At 37.1% G+C, this 24,643-nt stretch overlaps 1 protein-coding gene across 1 annotated transcript in view; it reads right to left on the bottom strand.

The window, feature by feature from the left end:
• Positions 1–22,538, bottom strand: part of LOC110452574 (metabotropic glutamate receptor 1-like) — a 113,300-nt gene extending 90,762 nt beyond the window's left edge. Inside the window, exon 1 of the mRNA XM_021501184.1 lies at positions 20,761–22,538. Coding sequence (XP_021356859.1) covers positions 20,761–21,442 — 682 coding nt within the window. The 5' untranslated portion in view covers positions 21,443–22,538. The remainder of the gene's footprint in view (positions 1–20,760) is intronic.
• Positions 22,539–24,643: the final 2,105 nt, after the last annotated feature.

The raw sequence follows: 24,643 nt of genomic DNA, 5'->3' as shown, positions 1-24,643 counted from the left end.
GTCAGGGCCACATATATACGCAAATCATCGTAGCATCATAAAGCCTTATTCCAACATAATCTTATCAATGCTTCACATGAATGTTTCAGCTTTGCTGATTGACTTATTTTTATCGCAGGTCACGTGGGACGTCTCTACCATTTTTCCGTCGGTAACGTAAAATTGAAGTGCTGTGAAAACCCAAATCCAATTCCCGACTGAAATACATCTGTTCTCATTTGGCGGATGCGGTACAATCACGTTTCGCGAAAGTTTTTTTAATCATTATAAACAGAACATCTTACTTTATTGTATAAATGAAAAACGAAAATGATACTAATGTTTCAATTTTGTTCTTGATCCCGAGAGCACACAATAATGATTACAAATGATGTTCCATGGTGACGACATGGTGGTGTAATGAAGATGTAGTGACCTCGTGGCATGTCACCAGGCAATGCAAGTGACACCATGGAATCAGGTGCTAATCAAAATACACAGGAGGATTTTTTTTAATGTAAAAACAAAACGGGTTAAAGTTGTAATGAAAAAGAATTATGAGTTCGCTTAAGGCAATATATTTTGATATTGAGTTCTCTCTGTATATACTATTTTTATAACATCCTTTCAATGTAAGTAGAAACAACGTGCACAAGAATAATATACCGTATTTGTTACACCAAATACCTGTACTACTGCTTCAGAAGGTTGAAATAACATTACATCATATAGACAGTGTTTCAAAGTAGAACCCATGGCATTATTGTTACGTCCATTGATGACACACATGTACTAGTTCGCCTCAATATATAAAACTCTCTTATCAAACGTTCATCTCATCTAGTAATCCAAAAAACAAGATTAGGATGTCAGTCTTAACATGGTCGTCTCGCCTCATTACAAAATTTGGGGATTTCAATTACGTCAGTAGCACGTGCCTAGGTGTCCCTAGTTACAAAAAGATAAGAACTACTCTTTAGCACCTTTGTGTACGTCACAAAAAAAAAGTTTTTTTCTTTCTTCTCCATAACCTGAAATGTTCATCCCTCCATCCGAAACAGGATCATACATATCATATAAACAAAATATTAAATTGTTATTTGATGTCAACAAGTTTATATCCGAGATTTTTAAAAAATCGAAAACAAAAGCATATGGACATTAAATTGTCTAGACAATATGTCTATGCAATATATCTTTTATAAAGCTTAAAAATATGTTTTCCGTTGCAAATATTCCATGATAAACCACAGGAACTGTTTAACAATTAATGAACCTCTGTATAAAATCTCTCACTACCATACACAACAAACTACATGTAGTTAGTTATTCACTCAACAGCACTTACTGTATACCTGTCACACCAAGCGTACCTGACACGCAGAGGGATGGGGATACAGGTAAAATAAAATGACAGCGGCGGCTCATTTAGTAAAACATCATAAAGTGTCAGATTATTCAGTAAAAATCAGATATATTGCAATTTACGGAGGCGCATGCTAACAATTTACATTAATCTTTAACACAAATGATACAAACTCATATATATATCCTATTCAAATTATCTCGGAGTCCACCTTTTTACATAAATGAATACACGAAAGGACATTCTAGCTAGCTATCTAGTAATAATACGCGTACGGTTAATATATGTCGCTTAATAAAAACTATTAGAATGCAGGCTGCATCGATAATTTCAAAACTAACGGGTTGTGTGTTTGGTCCCAATCCATTCGTCGTTAGAAAAAAATATAAAGTATAGTCGAAATGAAATACAACGCTTTTCTATTGGAAGCAATGTGAAACTTGTAGCAAATATTGTTCTTCTAAAATTGATTAATTTAATCATTATTGGAACCTACCTTTATATAACTCCTTTTAATTATTCAATGTATGTTTCATGTGGATAAAAAAGAAAATGGTATTCTTTGAAATAAATTCTAGGCACCATTGCTCATTCTCTTCCCCCTTTAGCCACGTTTTATTTCGAATGCAGATGGCAAATGCATTATATTGTAAAATTATTTGTAGACTTTGAAAAGACATAAAAATCAAGATAAAATGAGAACATTTCTACTGAAAGTCATTTTAAATGCATGCAATTCTATACATATATTGTCTCCTGTTCTTTCAAAAATTACACAGAACTACCGAAATGTTATGTTGTATTTGTCAAACAGGATATAAACCAAGAAAAATACAAAAAAAAAAATTCGAACAATATCATGGGTTTTGTACTATGCGTTAAGAAGCGGGTGTTTATTTCAGGTCCGATCACCAACACGTGCACACACTGTCCTTTAATGTAAGATAGGCCCTTGTTTATGGTAAACCTGAATCCTAGATGGAATACGTGAGACCTAGTACGAGAGGTGGTTACGTTTGTTTAAGACATTCTCCACGAAGTAAAATTCAGGTTTGAAAGAACGATGTGCCTTGGGTCACATCAACCCACCCACTCACACATCACATATCTCAGGAAGATCTCGTTACGACGTTTCGTATTTCGGTTGAACGTGTAAATGTACCTTTCATAAGGTTAAAGCACCATGCTCGGGCTTCGATTTATTCCGTATCAAATTGAAGCTGAAATAACGAAAACTTGATCTAAGTAAGAAACATTTAACTGCATTAAAATAAACTGATTCAAATTTTGTTTTATTTTTGTATTAAGAACCCTCTACAATGCAAAGCATACTCAAAACCAAGGATAACGACAATATTTTTTATGTAATTAAGAGGGAATTGCGAGTCCTTTAAAATGCAATTTCTATTTAGTTTAACACAGATTTTGGTGTCTGCTTTAAGGTAAACGAATATGATTAACCATCTAGGCAAATGTTATTGTGATACCTTAATAATTAACAGGTTGTGTGATAATTATAGAGTATGCAATCTATTGTTCTCCCCATGGGATTAAATATTATAGCTACGACGCCATAACCATAAGGTAACTACTACGTCAGCGCCCTGTCCCATAATTAAATCTGTTATATCAATTTCAACTTTAAGAATCTTAATATTTTTCTATTTTCTTCATAACAAACTCTTTGTTTGTCTGTACTCCAAACCGATTGGAGAGATTTGTCCTCGCCATAGCCTTCGCTATCATTGCGACGTGTATGCCGATGACACACAAATGTACATGGTCATCATACCACAGGACAGTTGGAATACAGTTTCAGAAAGTCTGGAAGCTTGTCTGAAAGATATCAGTATCTGGATGAACGCCACCATGCTAAAGCTTAATCAGGAAAAGACGGAACTAATCGTCTTTTCCCCCGAAGAGTCAGCAAACAATGGCTCTCCAGCTCATGGTCGGTGCAAGAACTATTGAGACTGTCCCAGCTGTTAAAAACCTAGGGGTATACTTTGAAAGTTCACAGAACATGGAGAAACAAGTAAATGCTATTGCCAAATCCTGTTACTACCAGATCAGGAACATCGGCTGTATTCGGGAGTTTATAACTGCAGATGCATGCAAGATTTTGGTGCATTCACATGTTACCTCTCGGTTGGATTATCTGACAAACTAACTAGTCGTCTGCAGAGGGTCCAGAACACTGCAGCACGGCTGGTTACTCTTACTCGAAAGAGAGAGCACAACACACTCGTGCTATATTCGTTGCACAGGTTACCTGTACGATACAGGTCGCAGTACAAAATTCTTGTGTACACATACAAGGCACTGAATGGAACAGATCCTCAGTACCTACATGAGCTTGTTACCCTGTAGCAGCCGTCACGACCACTGCGGTCGGAGTCAGAATCTGTGTTGTGTTTCCCAAAATCTCTTACTGTGACCTACGGAAACAAGTGCTTTGGGAGGGTTTCGGCTACGCTGTGGAATAGCTTACAATCTGCTAATAGAAAGTCAAATACTCTGGCCAAGTTCAAAATGTATAAAAGTGATTGTAAGCCTTTGTTTTTTGTTTCACAATTATAGCTATTAGTAGTATCCATATGTTGTAAAGCGCTTTAGAGAAATTTTACAAATTATATACGGCGCTATATAAATGTTGTATATTATTATTATTATTTGTTTTCTAGCGTCTTGCTCGGCAATTTCTCTTTATTTGCTTATGTGTTGAACATTCCCCAAAGTAAGGAAAGCAGTGGGTTCTGTCCCCAGGCCAGGACATACCATAGTCCTTGAAGAATTGATTTTGATATGTTATGCTAGATGTTCAGTATTTTAATAGGGTAATTGCAAACATAAGTTAACCTGTTTTCAGCATTATGTGACGATGTTGGGTGCCTTCGGTATATGATATCTGCGCTATCACAAGGAGTCTGATACTTAAATATACCGCTTCCAGTACATACACTTATATACATTTATAACATGGAGGCATGTCCTTAAATGACTTTAGCTGTTGATTGGACGCTAAACTTAATAAACCCAAACGAAATTTGTATGTTGTATCTTTGTGGCCACACTGGCAATTCTTGACTCGTCCTACATATATATGCGTCAGTAATGTCATTATAAGTATCGATATTTCCTATCTACCTCTTCATTGATAAGCTCAGCAATCAACTTTTTGAGGACAACATCTTGATTATGTTATCCCTCAGAGCTTTTTGGCAAGGTATCTAATTTGGGTTTAATCTACAATGTAGTACCTACTGAGTCTATTTTCGGTGAGACTTTATCAGAAATGATCGATACAAAACCCTTTACCTTTCATATTGAGTTTGTACAGTAGATGAGCGGTGTGGTGGTTAATCATGACTATAAGCAAACTTAGACACTATGCTATTCTTGGTGTTGGGAACTGTCATCGTTTAGTCGAATCAGCAACATAGATAGTCTCCTTTGTATAAGCCTCAGACAACACGCTTGTTACACCGGATGTGTGGCAAAACGTACACCAGTATGTATGAGGCCGCCATCACTGCATTGACATAACAGGTTGTGTCAAGACAGTGGATTTTCTAGAGTTGATATCGAGGTATACAATTTTTCCCCTGTGAATTTTTATTATGTTCAAAATGTTTCAGACCACAAAAAAACTTGCCCACTTGATCGGAGCGCAAAATAAAGCAACCATTCATATCCAAATGTAAGTCATTGCTATAAAAAAAATCCCGGTCAAACTTCACATCGCATTTCAAATAATAGACGTCCAGTTATCAATGCCAATGTTTCGTCTTCAATAGTCATGAAATCCTTCTCACAAGAACACATTCTTTGAATAAAAATCAAAACACGATTATTTGAATTTGTTGAATAATCTGTCGATCGTAAATGATTTATAAACTAATGATAAAGGATATAATAAGGACCGTCTTTGATAAGTGATAAGAACTACGGTATACGTCAATATATTTAAATTTCCCACGTCTATCGCCTCTATTCTCGCCGCCGGAAAGGTAATTGGCAGCTCGTAGGATTTCATTACAAATCAATAGCTCACTGACTCATAAACACCGACGTTATATAGGTATAGTATAACCATACATATATCTAACCACCCAGAATTATAGGCAAATTATTTCAATTTCCATTTGGCCACGATGAGTTCTCCAGTGGCGACACTAGATCATTGGCACCTCTTCAACACAATATATTGTACAAGTTGTACTCAAGTTTACCGTATTTCGTACGTAACGACAGTGTTACATGGCAAGACGCTTGTCTGTTTAAGATGTTCTGTAAATCAAACGCGTACTGCGAGACACTTTATAATACACATACCAGTTCATATGCGCAATTGTATTTCAAAATAATCAAAATATCAGCGTTATTACGATGTCAATATACACTTTTGGCACTATCATTATTGACGTGTTGATGTAATAGTGTGAATCGGTTGTGGTCACGTGATTGCGTGCAGTTCTTATCTTAATACAAATATTTAATTAAAAATTCAATGACAAAAACAGATAAATATTTACAATTATATGTATGGCCTCTCATTCAGGATTGAACTCTGTCTGTCCGGAATATGTTTTACGTACAAATATCAAAAAAATTACATTGTAAGTTCCTTGTTGGATGGCGGAGTTTCACGTACAAAAATCGGAGCTCGTACTCCACTTTATATGTAGTTATGGCCCTTTTTTTTTTTTATCTTGCGTGACTTTATCCAGTGCATATATCATATACGGAGCTTTGTCATCTACAATTGACTTTATTTAATGTCGAAACCTCTTGGAAGGGCGGAGTGTTGCATATTGAAATCAGGCCCGGTGACGCATTAAATACAGACTTACGGGCCTTTGTTTATTTTATATACCAAAATATATTTTTTCCGAGATAAGGGGACATGAAGTCCTTGCAAAAGTCTTACTTGTTTAAATCAGTTCAGTTCTGTTCTTTATTACCTTGAACCTTACGGCTCATCAGTTCAGTTCTGTTCTTTATTACCTTGAACCTTACGGCTCATCAGTTCAGTTCTGTTCTTTATTACCTTGAACCTTACGGCTCATCAGTTCAGTTCTGTTCTTTATTACCTTGAACCTTACGGCTCATCAGTTCAGTTCTGTTCTTTATTACCTTGAACCTTACGGCTCATCAGTTCAGTTCTGTTCTTTATTACCTTGAACCTTACGGCTCATCAGTTCAGTTCTGTTCTTTATTACCTTGAACCTTACGGCTCATCAGTTCAGTTCTGTTCTTTATTACCTTGAACCTTACGGCTCATCAGTTCAGTTCTGTTCTTTATTACCTTGAACCTTACGGCTCATCAGTTCAGTTCTGTTCTTTATTACCTTGAACCTTACGGCTCATCAGTTCAGTTCTGTTCTTTATTACCTTGAACCTTACGGCTCATCAGTTCAGTTCTGTTCTTTATTACCTTGAACCTTACGGCTCATCAGTTCAGTTCTGTTCTTTATTACCTTGAACCTTACGGCTCATCAGTTCAGTTCTGTTCTTTATTACCTTGAACCTTACGGCTCATCAGTTCAGTTCTGTTCTTTATTACCTTGAACCTTACGGCTCATCAGTTCAGTTCTGTTCTTTATTACCTTGAACCTTACGGCTCATCAGTTCAGTTCTGTTCTTTATTACCTTGAACCTTACGGCTCATCAGTTCAGTTCTGTTCTTTATTACCTTGAACCTTACGGCTCATCAGTTCAGTTCTGTTCTTTATTACCTTGAACCTTACGGCTCATCAGTTCAGTTCTGTTCTTTATTACCTTGAACCTTACGGCTCATCAGTTCAGTTCTGTTCTTTATTACCTTGAACCTTACGGCTCATCAGTTCAGTTCTGTTCTTTATTACCTTGAACCTTACGGCTCATCAGTTCAGTTCTGTTCTTTATTACCTTGAACCTTACGGCTCATCAGTTCAGTTCTGTTCTTTATTACCTTGAACCTTACGGCTCATCAGTTCAGTTCTGTTCTTTATTACCTTGAACCTTACGGCTCATCAGTTCAGTTCTGTTCTTTATTACCTTGAACCTTACGGCTCATCAGTTCAGTTCTGTTCTTTATTACCTTGAACCTTACGGCTCATCAGTTCAGTTCTGTTCTTTATTACCTTGAACCTTACGGCTCATCAGTTCAGTTCTGTTCTTTATTACCTTGAACCTTACGGCTCATCAGTTCAGTTCTGTTCTTTATTACCTTGAACCTTACGGCTCATCAGTTCAGTTCTGTTCTTTATTACCTTGAACCTTACGGCTCATCAGTTCAGTTCTGTTCTTTATTACCTTGAACCTTACGGCTCATCAGTTCAGTTCTGTTCTTTATTACCTTGAACCTTACGGCTCATCAGTTCAGTTCTGTTCTTTATTACCTTGAACCTTACGGCTCATCAGTTCAGTTCTGTTCTTTATTACCTTGAACCTTACGGCTCATCAGTTCAGTTCTGTTCTTTATTACCTTGAACCTTACGGCTCATCAGTTCAGTTCTGTTCTTTATTACCTTGAACCTTACGGCTCATCAGTTCAGTTCTGTTCTTTATTACCTTGAACCTTACGGCTCATCAGTTCAGTTCTGTTCTTTATTACCTTGAACCTTACGGCTCATCAGTTCAGTTCTGTTCTTTATTACCTTGAACCTTACGGCTCATCAGTTCAGTTCTGTTCTTTATTACCTTGAACCTTACGGCTCATCAGTTCAGTTCTGTTCTTTATTACCTTGAACCTTACGGCTCATCAGTTCAGTTCTGTTCTTTATTACCTTGAACCTTACGGCTCATCAGTTCAGTTCTGTTCTTTATTACCTTGAACCTTACGGCTCATCAGTTCAGTTCTGTTCTTTATTACCTTGAACCTTACGGCTCATCAGTTCAGTTCTGTTCTTTATTACCTTGAACCTTACGGCTCATCAGTTCAGTTCTGTTCTTTATTACCTTGAACCTTACGGCTCATCAGTTCAGTTCTGTTCTTTATTACCTTGAACCTTACGGCTCATCAGTTCAGTTCTGTTCTTTATTACCTTGAACCTTACGGCTCATCAGTTCAGTTCTGTTCTTTATTACCTTGAACCTTACGGCTCATCAGTTCAGTTCTGTTCTTTATTACCTTGAACCTTACGGCTCATCAGTTCAGTTCTGTTCTTTATTACCTTGAACCTTACGGCTCATCAGTTCAGTTCTGTTCTTTATTACCTTGAACCTTACGGCTCATCAGTTCAGTTCTGTTCTTTATTACCTTGAACCTTACGGCTCATCAGTTCAGTTCTGTTCTTTATTACCTTGAACCTTACGGCTCATCAGTTCAGTTCTGTTCTTTATTACCTTGAACCTTACGGCTCATCAGTTCAGTTCTGTTCTTTATTACCTTGAACCTTACGGCTCATCAGTTCAGTTCTGTTCTTTATTACCTTGAACCTTACGGCTCATCAGTTCAGTTCTGTTCTTTATTACCTTGAACCTTACGGCTCATCAGTTCAGTTCTGTTCTTTATTACCTTGAACCTTACGGCTCATCAGTTCAGTTCTGTTCTTTATTACCTTGAACCTTACGGCTCATCAGTTCAGTTCTGTTCTTTATTACCTTGAACCTTACGGCTCATCAGTTCAGTTCTGTTCTTTATTACCTTGAACCTTACGGCTCATCAGTTCAGTTCTGTTCTTTATTACCTTGAACCTTACGGCTCATCAGTTCAGTTCTGTTCTTTATTACCTTGAACCTTACGGCTCATCAGTTCAGTTCTGTTCTTTATTACCTTGAACCTTACGGCTCATCAGTTCAGTTCTGTTCTTTATTACCTTGAACCTTACGGCTCATCAGTTCAGTTCTGTTCTTTATTACCTTGAACCTTACGGCTCATCAGTTCAGTTCTGTTCTTTATTACCTTGAACCTTACGGCTCATCAGTTCAGTTCTGTTCTTTATTACCTTGAACCTTACGGCTCATCAGTTCAGTTCTGTTCTTTATTACCTTGAACCTTACGGCTCATCAGTTCAGTTCTGTTCTTTATTACCTTGAACCTTACGGCTCATCAGTTCAGTTCTGTTCTTTATTACCTTGAACCTTACGGCTCATCAGTTCAGTTCTGTTCTTTATTACCTTGAACCTTACGGCTCATCAGTTCAGTTCTGTTCTTTATTACCTTGAACCTTACGGCTCATCAGTTCAGTTCTGTTCTTTATTACCTTGAACCTTACGGCTCATCAGTTCAGTTCTGTTCTTTATTACCTTGAACCTTACGGCTCATCAGTTCAGTTCTGTTCTTTATTACCTTGAACCTTACGGCTCATCAGTTCAGTTCTGTTCTTTATTACCTTGAACCTTACGGCTCATCAGTTCAGTTCTGTTCTTTATTACCTTGAACCTTACGGCTCATCAGTTCAGTTCTGTTCTTTATTACCTTGAACCTTACGGCTCATCAGTTCAGTTCTGTTCTTTATTACCTTGAACCTTACGGCTCATCAGTTCAGTTCTGTTCTTTATTACCTTGAACCTTACGGCTCATCAGTTCAGTTCTGTTCTTTATTACCTTGAACCTTACGGCTCATCAGTTCAGTTCTGTTCTTTATTACCTTGAACCTTACGGCTCATCAGTTCAGTTCTGTTCTTTATTACCTTGAACCTTACGGCTCATCAGTTCAGTTCTGTTCTTTATTACCTTGAACCTTACGGCTCATCAGTTCAGTTCTGTTCTTTATTACCTTGAACCTTACGGCTCATCAGTTCAGTTCTGTTCTTTATTACCTTGAACCTTACGGCTCATCAGTTCAGTTCTGTTCTTTATTACCTTGAACCTTACGGCTCATCAGTTCAGTTCTGTTCTTTATTACCTTGAACCTTACGGCTCATCAGTTCAGTTCTGTTCTTTATTACCTTGAACCTTACGGCTCATCAGTTCAGTTCTGTTCTTTATTACCTTGAACCTTACGGCTCATCAGTTCAGTTCTGTTCTTTATTACCTTGAACCTTACGGCTCATCAGTTCAGTTCTGTTCTTTATTACCTTGAACCTTACGGCTCATCAGTTCAGTTCTGTTCTTTATTACCTTGAACCTTACGGCTCATCAGTTCAGTTCTGTTCTTTATTACCTTGAACCTTACGGCTCATCAGTTCAGTTCTGTTCTTTATTACCTTGAACCTTACGGCTCATCAGTTCAGTTCTGTTCTTTATTACCTTGAACCTTACGGCTCATCAGTTCAGTTCTGTTCTTTATTACCTTGAACCTTACGGCTCATCAGTTCAGTTCTGTTCTTTATTACCTTGAACCTTACGGCTCATCAGTTCAAAGTAAACATATACAAGGATAAACAATACAATCACTCACACCCATATCGACACACACCCACAAATACACACACACCCACAAATACACACTCACATACCCATTGGTATAGTGTAGAGAGACGCTTCTCTTTATATTGGTACATAGTCTTTCCTTTTCTTATTACTTTAATATATTTGGCTAAGTTTGTTAACTGTTTTTTATTCACTGTTTCCATAAGTTTGATAAATTCATACATGCTAGGTCTTTCATAGTGATATTTCTAATAAAACGCTTTCTTAAATCTACAAAACATTCACATTTTAATATAAAATGAAATTCATCTTCGATATCCCCATTGTTGCAGTGTGCACATGTTCTTTCAATCCTATCTACATTGTTATACCTACCAATCTCAATATTTAATTTGTGAGACGACAGTCTATTTTTTGTAATTTCCTTCAGATTTGTATTTCCTATTGGTTTTGTTAGATATGGTTGTAAACAAAAACAAAATTGCCAATAAACTTGTACAGTGAACACTTAGAAGATGAATCTATTTTTTCTTTACATTCTTGCTTAAATAAATCACTCATTCTGCCTTTAATCATACACATAATATAATCGGATGTACAGGTATCTCCATATTGCCATATGTACCCTACTCCCATTCTAAATAGTTCGTTTCTTACTCCATTCATCCATTCACTACCATTTTCTAACATTTCCTGATAACATGCATGTACATTTTTGTAAAACATAATTGTCAGTTTGTTTTAAGTTTAACCAGTATTTAAACATTCTAAATTTCCTAATTATTTCCAAAGGCAATCTTCCTAATTCTTGTAAACCATAAAATTTGCCGTAGATTTCTTAACCCCTAATATTTTTTTACAAAAACTTAAATATATTTTCTCTATATCTGGTGCTTTATGAAAGCCCCTAACTTTCGCTCGATAATTAAAAACACGAAAGACATATGTATCGAAAACATGAAGCTGAATTTCAACGTTAAAATATTTTTTCTTAGACACGTTTAATACTGAAAACAATGATTTTCTTCCTTGTTCAGCGATTTTTTGTTGAGTATTTTTGAATTTACCATTAAAATTCATTAATATTCCCGAGTAATTAAACTCATCTACAATATCTATTACATATCCATCAAAGTACCACTTATTTTCTTCTCTTAATTTACCTCCGTTACGGAAAACCATCATCTTGGTTTTAGAAGTATTAACCGTAAGATTCCATTTATTTGTATAAAGTAATAATGTATCTAACATTTTCTGCAATTCCTCAGAAGTTTCGGCCAATAAAACCATGTCGTCTGCATACATCATTGAAAATAAATTAATAGCTTGTAGCTTCTGTTAAAAAATTTATTTCGCAATCATTGACATACAAAGAAAACAATAGAGGAGACATAATTTCCCCCTGAAATAATCCTTTTTTACATTGATATTATAATATTCAACATATTTCCTTCTATATCTTCTTTGATAAGTGAACGCCCATGCATCGAGTGCTGCACGAACTGCAGAAGCTTAAGGTATTTCAGTGAGGTATACGTCGCACTCTACAGTCGGTCATCAGATCCACGCTTTCGCAAGGAGGCAACCTATCGTCTTCAGCTTAGACATCTCTAATTTACCTAATAGGACATGAACCCAAACTAAACTCTCGGAAACAGACGGGAAGTTAACGAGACTTTTATTATGTATGCAAGCCTTTTTATTTATATGTGTAAGTTATAACGACACATTGTTTGTGCAATTTACAGTTTTATATTCCGACTTTGCATATTGCAGAGTTATCTTCTCTTGATAACAGGTATTGATTGTTACGTCACTTGTTTAAGAGAGTAACGTCATCAATTTTTGAGAAAACGACGTGATTTTCTCACACAAACCAATGACGTAACGATCAATACCTGCTCCCAAGAGAAGATAACTCTGCAATACGCAAAGACGGAATACTTGTAAGAGAAACTATACTTTCATTAGTTGAAACAATTCCTTTCTGATTGTCATAGATTGGATCGTTATGAGTCATTTCCAGACATGTACTAAAAATTAAGGAATTCCGAATAGACTACATAATAGATTACTGATCAATAACAAATCATTATCTTTTCAAGGGTCGTTCATATATCTCATCCAAATCATGCAAATTACTTGTGGTATTCTCAAAATGTGTTGAACATCAAAATATTTTAAGTTTGATATTCTGTGCCGAAAGTATACAGGTTTTGACATCACTCACAGGATAACGTGTTGGCAGTCCGGTGCAGGACAAAAACGATCTCTTACTTCTGGTCCCTATTAACATTGTCGAGCGATTTTCCAGCCTGAGGCGGGTTTTCGGGAATATATATGGTTTGTGTGAATAAAATGAATTGTTATACACGATTGTGTGCGAGATATGAAGTTGAAATAGAAAGTATGCGGCCAGAAAGATACCTCGGAGCAGTCCACACTTACCTTACGGGGGAAAGAAATGTCACGCTAACGTTTTATGGGGATTGAATGTAATAAACTAGCTGTGGAGATAATGGACGGGGACTAATTACTTGAGGGATGTTTTCAGAGAATATTCTAAATAAATTTATTTTCGTATATTGGTAGAAAATTACAATATTTGTTCTCGTGTTTGAAATTTCATTTCGGAATCGGTTAAAGCATACACATCAGGGCTATAGCAGGTTTAAAATAGCGCTTATTGACAACCTAGTTGGCTGGCTGACGGAAGATGGTTATTGATGAACTAATGTAAAACACGTAATGAAATATTACCCGCCCTGGTAAGAGTGGATTACATTACAATACGACCATACAGATCTTCATCATCAACTCACAAAGGCATATATGGACACCGTAACAAGTATTATGTGACAAATTCATCGCGTAGTAAACACGTAGTAGATTTATGATACAGCTTAATGCAGACATCTCTATTAGTTATATGTACTCTTTTTCAGATTATGTACCAAAATAGCAGAATGACAACACCATATACAGGTGCATCATATTTTTCATAAACACAATTGAACTATATATTATCTACGGGCAGACTTTACTGCTAACATACAACATTTGATACAGCGCCCTATCTAGCTTTATAGTACATAGATATCCAATTAATACAATTAGCATATGCATTAATTTATACAATTGTGATGAATTCACAGGAGCTGCCTTATCAGGCGCTAACTACTAGTCCTGTGCCACTTGGCTTATATCTCCCTATTTGTGTATGCCTGTGTATGTGCTGGAGATGTATTGTGCTCTGTTTGTAGTGGGGCTGTGCTTCCAACGGCATCATTTAAAGTGCCACCTCACGTGAACGCTATACAGCACAGATACCGCAACATCCACCCCAGACCAATGTATACTCCATCTGGGTTGTTGGGAGTTGTGTGGGCAGGATAAAAACACTTTCTCTGAATATTTCATGCGTACGGCGACTTCCGGGATCGAACCCCGGCCGCCTGCGTGGGAGTCCGAAGTGTTTACCACTCGACCAATCCGCCCATAACTTGTGACCAACTTGTGCATTTTTTTGTCATCCTACAAAAGATACATGTATAAAACGGACACAGGTTTCGCGTCTACCTAATAAAATTATTATGAGAAAGGTTGCCTTATTGGCCATGAGTAAATATTTGTTATGATCAGGCGTAAAGTATTCGCTATCGTGCGATATAATTTAACCCTGTGTTAACCAATATAATTTAACCCTGTGTAAACCTTTATATATTGATCAGACATTGTCGTGCAATATAATTTACCCGTGTGTACACCTTTTTTCATTGATCAGGCGTTAAGTATTCATTATCATAAAATGCTTTGCTTTGCGACGTCATCTTTCCATTGTGACGGCATAGTCCATGGCAATTGTTTCCCGGATCGGAAACAGAGATAATGTATTCCCGAGAGAAGCATAGTGTGCTCGAGATGTACTACCTGGACTTTGTAGGAGAAAAAGGTCCCCAACTCTTTATGGTTGAGTGTCATGGTTAACTAACTGTTAAACCGGTAAACCTCATGTCTTTGTACAATTTGAAAATTAACCAACTTTTATATAACCGAATGTGTTGGCAGTTGTTCATACCTTCGTGAACTTTAAAATCGTTTCATTTCTGTCTACTCAATGGACACTGACAGTCATTTTCAGAACCCATACGATACCTTCGTTAACTTTAAATTGGTTTTTTCCTGACTACTCAATAGACACGGTCAGTCATATAAAGAATTGATTGATTATACAGAATAGGACTCAATCACAGATTTATTCTTAATGTCATTCCTTAATAACAAACATTAAATAAAACCTCTCATATTTGTAGATGTAGTAAAGGGAGATAAATCTCTGGAGAGTACTATGATGAGAGAGGTTCCCGTGGGGCACGCGCTGAGCGAGTTACGATTGTTTTCGGTCAACTTCAAACAAGCGGTATCATGAGACACGATGATTTGTCTCACGATCAGCAGATGTGTATGAATGAATAGGTGGCATTGTTACATTGATGAGATATAGTGTTACTGGCTATGTACAGTGTAGTTTGTCATCGACCCACGTCATTGACTTATGAGTTGGTAAACATTATAAGGGACAGGCCTCCTGTAGTTCTGATTGACCCTCTTTCTTTTTAGAAATTGCCGATAACAAAGTACAACGATTTTATTGCATAGAGGACACTTGAAAAGTCTTGTTTTCATACACGTACGTACATGTAACTTATAACGACATACTCTTTTTCTAAACTTCCGTCAACAATGACGTCAATGGCGCTATTCAATAACGAACTGATAAAGGAGCCGCTGCATAGTATTAACTATCCCAACAATGGAGTAACCTGTCCTAGTATGACCAATCTACTCTGATGTGCAATATACATAGTACTTTCATTGTTTCGACTATACCAGTCTAGAAGGGTTCACATACTCAAATGAATACACGACATAGGATGTGGTTGATGTGGTCAGCAGACTTAGTACACATGTGAGTATGGTCACATGTTTACGTAGATATGTCGAAATGTGTGGTCAAATGAATAGTATACACCATAGATCTAAATTAACTTTAGGTCTCTGGTATACACATGTTACGTGTCAGCCAGTGCTAGATGTATATAAATACCAACACGATACAGGAACAACCGGACCGAGTTTCCGCGAATTACAATAAGATGGTAGGACGGTCGAATGATCACCGAAATTGGTATTGATTTTTGGATATAATTACACGTTTAATTAACAAATATTGATAACGGCTGTAGCTCATCAAATCCACATACGGTGATTCTACCAACATCATTAGGGACGATAGCGGGCGGTCATGATACCGACGGCGATTCCGGAGATTAGAATTACAAGATTGGTTCCGGTAATGTGCAAGCTTATGTGAAGTTCATTCACCAGAACCACTTTTAATCTAATCCATGGCGAATCTTGTAACATGCAGGATGGTGTTTGTCCATACAATACAGTTGGATGTGTGTTTTTGTCTAGAAAACAATGATCAATGCTGGTTTGATAGCGTCCTCATATCTGGCTGCGAATTGACCTCCATATGTGGGTCTTTTATTCATCAAAACATTGTTCAGTAATACAAAGATAATGATCTATACGATTACCTCCGTACCGAATGCCATCTAATTCGCCATGTGTACTCTTCTTGGTGTTTAGCCGTCAGTAATTTCCATTGTATATGAAATATTTACCTAAAACTAATGCTGACCTTGACACATGGAATTAAAAAATGTTATTCTATTTCTAGAAAATAGAGACATTATACCTTGACATTTCTAAACAGCTAACTTAAAATCAACTCAAACAGGATGCTAGTTCATAAACAATTCATAGATAATTTACGTAATCAGGGAACCGTGACGGATGTCTATAGAAAGTGCAATTCAATCTTTACCTTTACAATTCCATATATATAGTCGTGCGCATATATGAAAGGTTAACTTGAAACATGACGTGGACATGATATATGTTATGCTACTTAAAATTACTTATATCTATGCGACCAATATCATTCATTGAAGATTGTGAATAGAGGTTTGACACAGATTTTCTTGCCAAATTCATGTCTACCAGTATTACTGGTCGGGTTGTGTAGTGGATAGCGCACTTGCCTTTCACCAAGGCGGCCGGGGTTCGATTCCCCGATCGGACGTGACAAGGTTTTGGTCATCTGCCCGACGACGTGGGTTTTCTCCGGGTACTCCGGTTTCCTCCCACACTTTGATGAGTCAACAATGGACTATTTTTAAAACAGATACAACCAAGAACACTTGTTCATTCGCAAATATTAAAGATAATCTTTTTGTTGCACGGAATTTAGTTTCAACTTCAGGACAGTTAGAGTTTGGATCAACCGCAGTTACAGAAATGAGATAAATTCAGATAGATATAATAACTTTGTAAATCTATAGGTTTTTACAAGTACAGTTGCATATAAGAAGCTATTTGCATGCGTCCATCCTTGTAATAAAATGATAAATATGTTCCGCCTACTGGGCCTATAAATAAGTAATTAATATTTGATTAGAAGTAAATATATTTTGTGTAGACAACGGAATATCGGACCTCCGGATTAGAGGACTTTCGGAACATGGGGTCTTTGGAACCATAAGGAGACACCAATGGGAGCTTATGGACACGTATTGTAAAAGCATGCACCTATGACGTCTTTGAAAGTCAGTAAGGTGATTAGGTACCTCTGACAACTACGATGTATTATAAAACATACAAGCTGACAAATTATATCATTATCGGTCAACACACACACTGTGTTATGATAAGTTGACCCCGTCCTGTGTGGGTATCCAGTCAGTGATTCTTAAGTACAGATCAGTACTGAACTTGAATGATATCTGCGCATTTCTGATATGGTTTATAAGTAAACAGGGTTTTCTGTAACGTTTCAGTGAAACGTCTGTCCTATCAAAGTTTGCGTAGTACGTTATACGTTCCTTTATCATATTACTGGATGATTAACGATTTGACATCTATGTTTTGCAAAAGTCAAAAGTCAACTTGCCTGTAAAATGTCCCAAATCCTACCCCCACCACCACCCCCTCCCAATTATATTAACTCCACAATTTTACCACGCCATGACACCAGCTACAGGTCAATGAGGATGAAGTATCATTGTTTTTGGTGTTAACTCATCACTACCTTGTACAACCCTACCTACAATGTACATTTGGTATTCAAACAGTTCCTGTTAATCGGCTTTTTCATAATCGATGTTTCCTTAATCCATTTCCTGTTCACAATTCCATTTGATGCACTTAAGATCCGGTCTGATTAAACGTTGGTCCTGAAGCGGAGGTGTTTGATTATAAAGGTTTTTCACAATAACTATCATTTTGCTTCAGCACACATGTCGTAACAAATAAAACATTATCCTGGCGATCATAAACCAGACTGCTCTACATCTGTTTATACAAAAATAGGGGATCTCCGGGGAAATCGAGATGTATTTTTTGCATCCATTCATTCCTCTACAGGAATGACATATCAAATACAAATCTCGCTAGTCTGCTAAAATAGACACACTGTAGAATCTCAGGAACTTCACAGTTCAGACCGGACTCACAAATCTGAATATACCAGCTACTTTAGCATCAATCCTTGTCGACTTCTCGCCAGCGATTTTCTTGTTGTTTATTGTTTATACAATTATTAGCTTACAAAAAATTGCAACGTTAATTTAATATTGACTGACCGATATAATGTATTAGGAATATGATGCATGTAATTAGTCCTGTCACTTAGTTCTTGTTAGATTGTATAGACAGCTACATTTCTAAACTCTGTAACCGGGCTTCAGTTGTCTAGACTTCAGCAGAGTAACCGTTATCATGGCTAGCTTCATTAATAGCTAAATTTGAGAAAATCAAGAATGATTTATGACATACTGGTATGACTTATAGCTGTCTTGAAACTGAAAAACATACACAAGGTAATTGAGAATCAATATTGGAGCTACACAGACAGCCCACATTCAATTTAAATGATTTCGTATTTTGTTATGGCTTATCTAAACGTCGTTTATTCAGAACAATATCACGAAGTGTATTTTGTATAAAAAAAATTGAAAACGAAATATTTTAAATCTATATCAAAGGGCTAGATTTCCGTTTTCGATATTTTTATGTACAATTTCTTGTAACGTTATTAAAATACACTTCATATGTTGTTGTTAAACCAAACTGAAGACGTCAGAAAATTATCACGGCGCATCGGATTTACACATGAAACAGAACGAACAAGTTATGACGAGTTTAATTGCCAGAAAATCGATTCTTTGGATACTTTAGATATTGTACAATATTCCCACACAGCATATTTTTTAATGAATTTTACCATATTTAAACAATTTGCTGACTCACTCTTGCTAAATAATGACTTTGTATTTTCATTTGTTATTTGGTTTGTTGATATATACATATTTCAATTAAAACAAAGTACAGAGTATCAAAAAGATTATAAAAAAGGAAGAATATATTTTTCGACAACACGGAAAGGTTGAATGCATTCGTTTTATAAATAATAAATTATAATCAAAATCGTTTATGCGTAACTTACACCATGACGGCAACCCTTTACGAATACTGCACGGAAACGTGTTTAAGTGGTGCACTTACTTAGTTTACGAAATATAATTATTTATTCAGAGAAACTTACGCAAACACGCAGTTACAACAAACAGGATCTGTATAAAGAAAGAGTTTCTGTGAAATTTGTAGTGACGAAATTCCCTATACCAAGCCCCCGAGGCTTTTGGAAGAATTTTTGACAATATCACGATTGCGAATGTTACAGTGTACATAACGCTATTTCACACTATTATGTAATTGTGCCCTTCCCAACGAAAACTAAAACACGCGGTGCAAGGTAACCTCTCTTTATCTGACAGGTAAAAATTATACAGGAAAGGTGACAAAGTTTACACGGGACAGGTAGACAAAACCCATCTCGAATCACCAAGGTATTTTACTTTCTTTAACGTCAAGTGTCATTTCAAGGCCAAGGTAATCATGTTTTTACCCTATACAAAGACTTCACTATGCCGGGGAACGTCGACGATTTACAAACACAGGTTGAAATGTAGGTGAATGTTCTAGGGGGTTAGTCGAGGCACATGTGGGTTGGGCAAACACTGGTACTGTCAGGTAGCTAGCTTTCACCGCGCATCTCGACAAGATATACTAAGCAGGTCCGTCGTGGAGTATTATTGCTTGAAATCTTATAAAATAAACCACTTCCTGTCTTTGATGTTTGAAAATATCCAGTTTACATTTATATTTTATTTTAGAAACGGCACGTTAAATTGGTTGCTAAAAAAACGGAGAATTAAAAAGCTGAATGGATTTATTTTTATTTTTATTTTTCAAAACATGAAATAAGGTTGAAAATTTCAAGATTTCCTGTGAGTTACTAAATCGTGCTTCCAACCAATTAACGTTTTGTAGGTATAGAAGTGTTTCTGTTTCTCCAGACAGACGCTAGCATGTGGAAGTCACATACATCAGTGCCTTACCTTTACCGGTAAACCCATTCTACACCACACCATAATTACGTAATTATAACCATCTCCACAATGGCTGGCCAGCTTAGGTGCTGAAGTACATGACAGCACTCAAGTAAGTCATGATTTTGTGGTGTAAGTAGGAAGTTAGGGTTCTTTCCAGACAGAGAATATCTTCGAAATTGTATACATGGTTATCGACAGGGGATGTTTTGGGACTTTAATAGAATCCTATATAGGTTTATTTATATTTCTTTTTGGAGAATATGCGTTTTTCAGAGGGTATCCTAGAATGCATGACGAACATTGTGGCACGCTCCAAACATTAATATCATGCTTTAAGCACAGATTATAATACAATGTACTATGACGTCATTTGTAGGCACGGACTCTGGTTGAGTTACAAAATTCCCTAGGACCTGGAACGCAATTTGTATGATTGTTTTATCTTCTTGTTTGTTTTGTTCTGCTCAAGGTAGCCTATGCGCTGAAGTTTATTCTTAATTCGCCGAGGTCAACTTGAACTTGAAATCTTAACTTGAATCATCTGTCCACGTACACATTTAATATGTAATGAAAAAAAAAAATGTTTTACTTACCATCCGTGTGGACTGTTGATATGTATGTCCAGTTGTATCTAATGACAATGTCCAGCATGGCCTGAGCCTGGTATTTGTCCGAGGGAACCACTCTCAAAAAATAGCCATACAAGTTTTTATTGCTCAGCTCCATACTTGTGGCCGAGAAACCGATTTGTGGGATATGGAAGATCTGAAGCAAGTTCTGTACCTGTATGGTATTGTGAGAGGAGCCAGGCCCAATAAGGCCAACAATAGGCTTCCGGTTTTCCGTTTTACAATCTCCTTTAGGCGTTGAGTTATTTTGGCGAGCTTCCTCTGCATCTAAATTCGCCAACGAATCTTTAATAAAATCAATGCTCTGTTCTAGCGCTATTGGCGAATACCAGCACGAGTCTCGAATATCATACCCGACCGTAACATTGGGAAGAATGTCGGGACTTGCATTTATTTTATCAACAGTTTCCAAAAATATTTCCAGTCTGTGGATGCCGTACTGTTCCCATATTTTCCCACAAGAACGAGTGTATACAGTCGTTTCCGGTGGTTTCTTGTGCATGGGTAGCAACGCCCCGAAAATCACATCCCCCTCCTTACGGGCGATACGGCGAGCGCCTAAACCCGCCTTTAGTGGTGCCGCCAGGGATTCATCCTCACATAACACACAATGAAATAAAATCCACAGAATGGCACATGCATACATGACTGAATTTCTGCAATTCAAATCGTAAAACGTAGCATGGCGTCCGCGGAGTGTAAACAATAATCCACTAGGAACCGATAGAATTGAAAATCACAAACGAGGGTTATGAGCGCAATAGGTTTGTAAAAGTTATCGAACACAGAGGTCTCAACACACAGCGGATTTGTTTAAAATTATTATAGAATTGGAATTCAATGTGAAAGTAACACCGTATCACAAAAAAATATTGGAAACTCGAATACAATTTAAATGAAATAGATAAAACTTCTAAAAGAAACTGTCACCAAGCGCTTTACCCCAGACAAAACAAACATTCCTGATAATAAATTGGACGTGTGTAATAAGTTCCATAAACGAGGCAGTTGCCCACAAGTACCTTTTGCGACAGATAAACAATATACGGCACTGTGGACCGACACTTCGCGCTTGATAACACACACAAAATAATAGACCACGCGTCTCTCCCACCGAGTATTGCCTATCCCACAGCGGTATGTCAACAATTGTGCGTCTGATTTTGTGCGTCCTACCTTAATGATAACGACTCGATGTGACAAATCTAACGGTTCCACCTCAGCAACAAAGATCTGGCAAGATAGGCATGCTTCATTGGATTCAATAAAGCTACACCATCACACGAGAATGACACGCGGCTCGTCAAATATACCGCACACACTCGTACGTATCACACACTTATAAAGCGACAAATTTTAAGTAGAAATGCCGACGTGACCTCACCGATAACGAAATCCGGTATTATTTACATTTTACATACAGCACTTTGCTCTTATCTGTCATCCTGCACACCTGAAACTCATGATCAGGTTCCGGTTACGCTTTACTTTTTTAACATGATACTGGTTCACACGACAAAACGAAACTAAGAAGTGTCAGTCAAGTTTAACACTCATCATATAAATGATTGATACAAACACACTTACAATTCTACAAGCTCACTGCACGGTCCATATCAGAAATTGTCACTTAGCTCTTTACCCAGGACACAATAAAAGTACCTATTGAAAGGCGCACGGAGACTACATACTAACACTCTAGTTACACTGGAAACCATACGTTGCTTACACATCGTGGCCAGGCTTGTCACAAACCGAATCATCTAAGAACGTCTCTGATTGGTCGATAGGTCGCGATCGGCTTTGGCACCTGCCGTTTGTTACATCCATGGGCTCTGTTATTGACCAAATGGATGGTCTTCGGAGACCCTATGACCCTCTAAGGAGATGGATTTCGTCGATAGCACATCTATTTTGAATACCAAAGTGTGGTATAAATTTGCTCGTCCAATTGTTTCGAAGCTTTTCGCTTCCATCGATCGGGTTCAATAATTCTGTGTCGTGCTCTCTGCAATAGCGACTGAATGTGAAGAAGAGTATATACATTAGCCGGATGGGAGACGTACGCTATAGAGTTACAGACAATAGGGGGTATTCTTGGCGATAACGACCAGATACAAGAGTCATTAGAATGGAATAGATGTATTTGAAATTTACAACCATTACTGTGAGCACGTGCGTTGTGTGTGTAATTGATGTGCAGACTTACCTGTGCTCCGTCTATCAGCGTCTTCCTCTAGAAACTTTGATAGATTATTGGGCTAACTATTCCAGCTAGTATCCGCTCCCCTGTCCCACGATAATAAACATTGTCAATATGTACACACGCATTTTGATAAATGCAATTATAGTATATTATTGTTCTGGTTTAAACAGGTTTTCGGATTTAAAGAACATGCGGTTTATACAATATTTTCTAGGATTGTCTTTTCTGATAATCTCTTCTATTGGACTATAAGACCATACACTTATCTACAACTTATTATAAAGAACCATACACAAACTATAGCTGTTCTGTACAAAAAAATACACTTCTTGCAGATTTATGGGCAAACGACTATACACTTTACATGTGTCAAGCTGCACTACAAACGACAATAACTATATATAGCTGTATTAACAAACTGCCGAACACTAGTCATAACTGTATGTACACACGGCCATACACTGTATATATCTGCTGTATGTAAAACGGTCATACACTCTAAGTACAAAGTACAAACGATCATACACTATCTATAGATGTCCTACAAACGACTATACATATGTACTTTAGCTAAAATTGTTTGCACAATCGACTATACACTATTTATAACTGTATGTACAAACTACCATATACTAGCCATAACTGTATGTACATACGACCATACACTGTATATAGCTGCAGTTAAACGGCCACACACGATCTATAGCTGCACTACAAACGCACGCTCGACTATACACTATATGTAGCCTTACGTACAAATTACCATAATCCTCCCATAACTGCATCTACAAAAGTGCATAGGTTCCCTATAGCGGTATTACAAACGACCATACACTGCATGTGTATTATGTAAAAAGGCACACCCACAGCAATAAGTTTCGATTGATACAAACTTCATTTTAATGTAGAGGTTTCCCTAAACCACCAACACATAAAACCATATCTTTACAAATCAACAGAATTCCTCCACTTTTATCCGTGTATCGGTCGGTTAAGTGGTGTCACATGCAGTGATGAACTTTGTCGTAAATGATGACAGCTGCCGTAAACAAGACCCGGATGACTAACGATACGCGTGTCTATTCAGTTCACCTATTCGCACTTAGATAAAGCTGTTTATTTTTATTCCTATTGATGTTGCTTTTTGACTATAAAGTCATGAAATAATAAAAACATTAATTTGATTTGGTCTCAATACTTTCTATTGTTAATTGATAATCTGACACCAAAATAGCTGTTTCAATGGATGTATGCTTCACTTCATTGAGCTTTCACAAAGGCAGGGTTTATGAACTCCCAGTTGATGGAGCCGTTAGAAGTTTGAACTTGTTACCCAACAGGAGTTCATAGCGTGATATTGAAGTTGGTAGGTTGTGGCTTGTTGGACAGAACCACAGATACAGACGCTGACCTTTAACACGTAGACAGCCACCAATAAACAGTTAATATATTTAAACTATACACCATGTACACGTACCTAATGTTTACTACACACAGTTCGATGCATGATTACACCCACTCAGTCCACCTGATACCAGATTTTAAACATGTACGCTAAATGTTGTATCAAATGTCGGGTATTTGTCTTTCGAATTGCCTACTGAATAATACTTAAAGTAATTCGACAATTTCCCGACAATG

The sequence above is a fragment of the Mizuhopecten yessoensis genome, unplaced genomic scaffold (genome assembly GCF_002113885.1).
Source record: "Mizuhopecten yessoensis strain PY_sf001 unplaced genomic scaffold, ASM211388v2 scaffold6727, whole genome shotgun sequence".
NCBI classification, from domain to species: Eukaryota; Metazoa; Mollusca; class Bivalvia; order Pectinida; family Pectinidae; genus Mizuhopecten; species Mizuhopecten yessoensis.
This window is presented reverse-complemented; position numbering and strand designations above follow the sequence as displayed.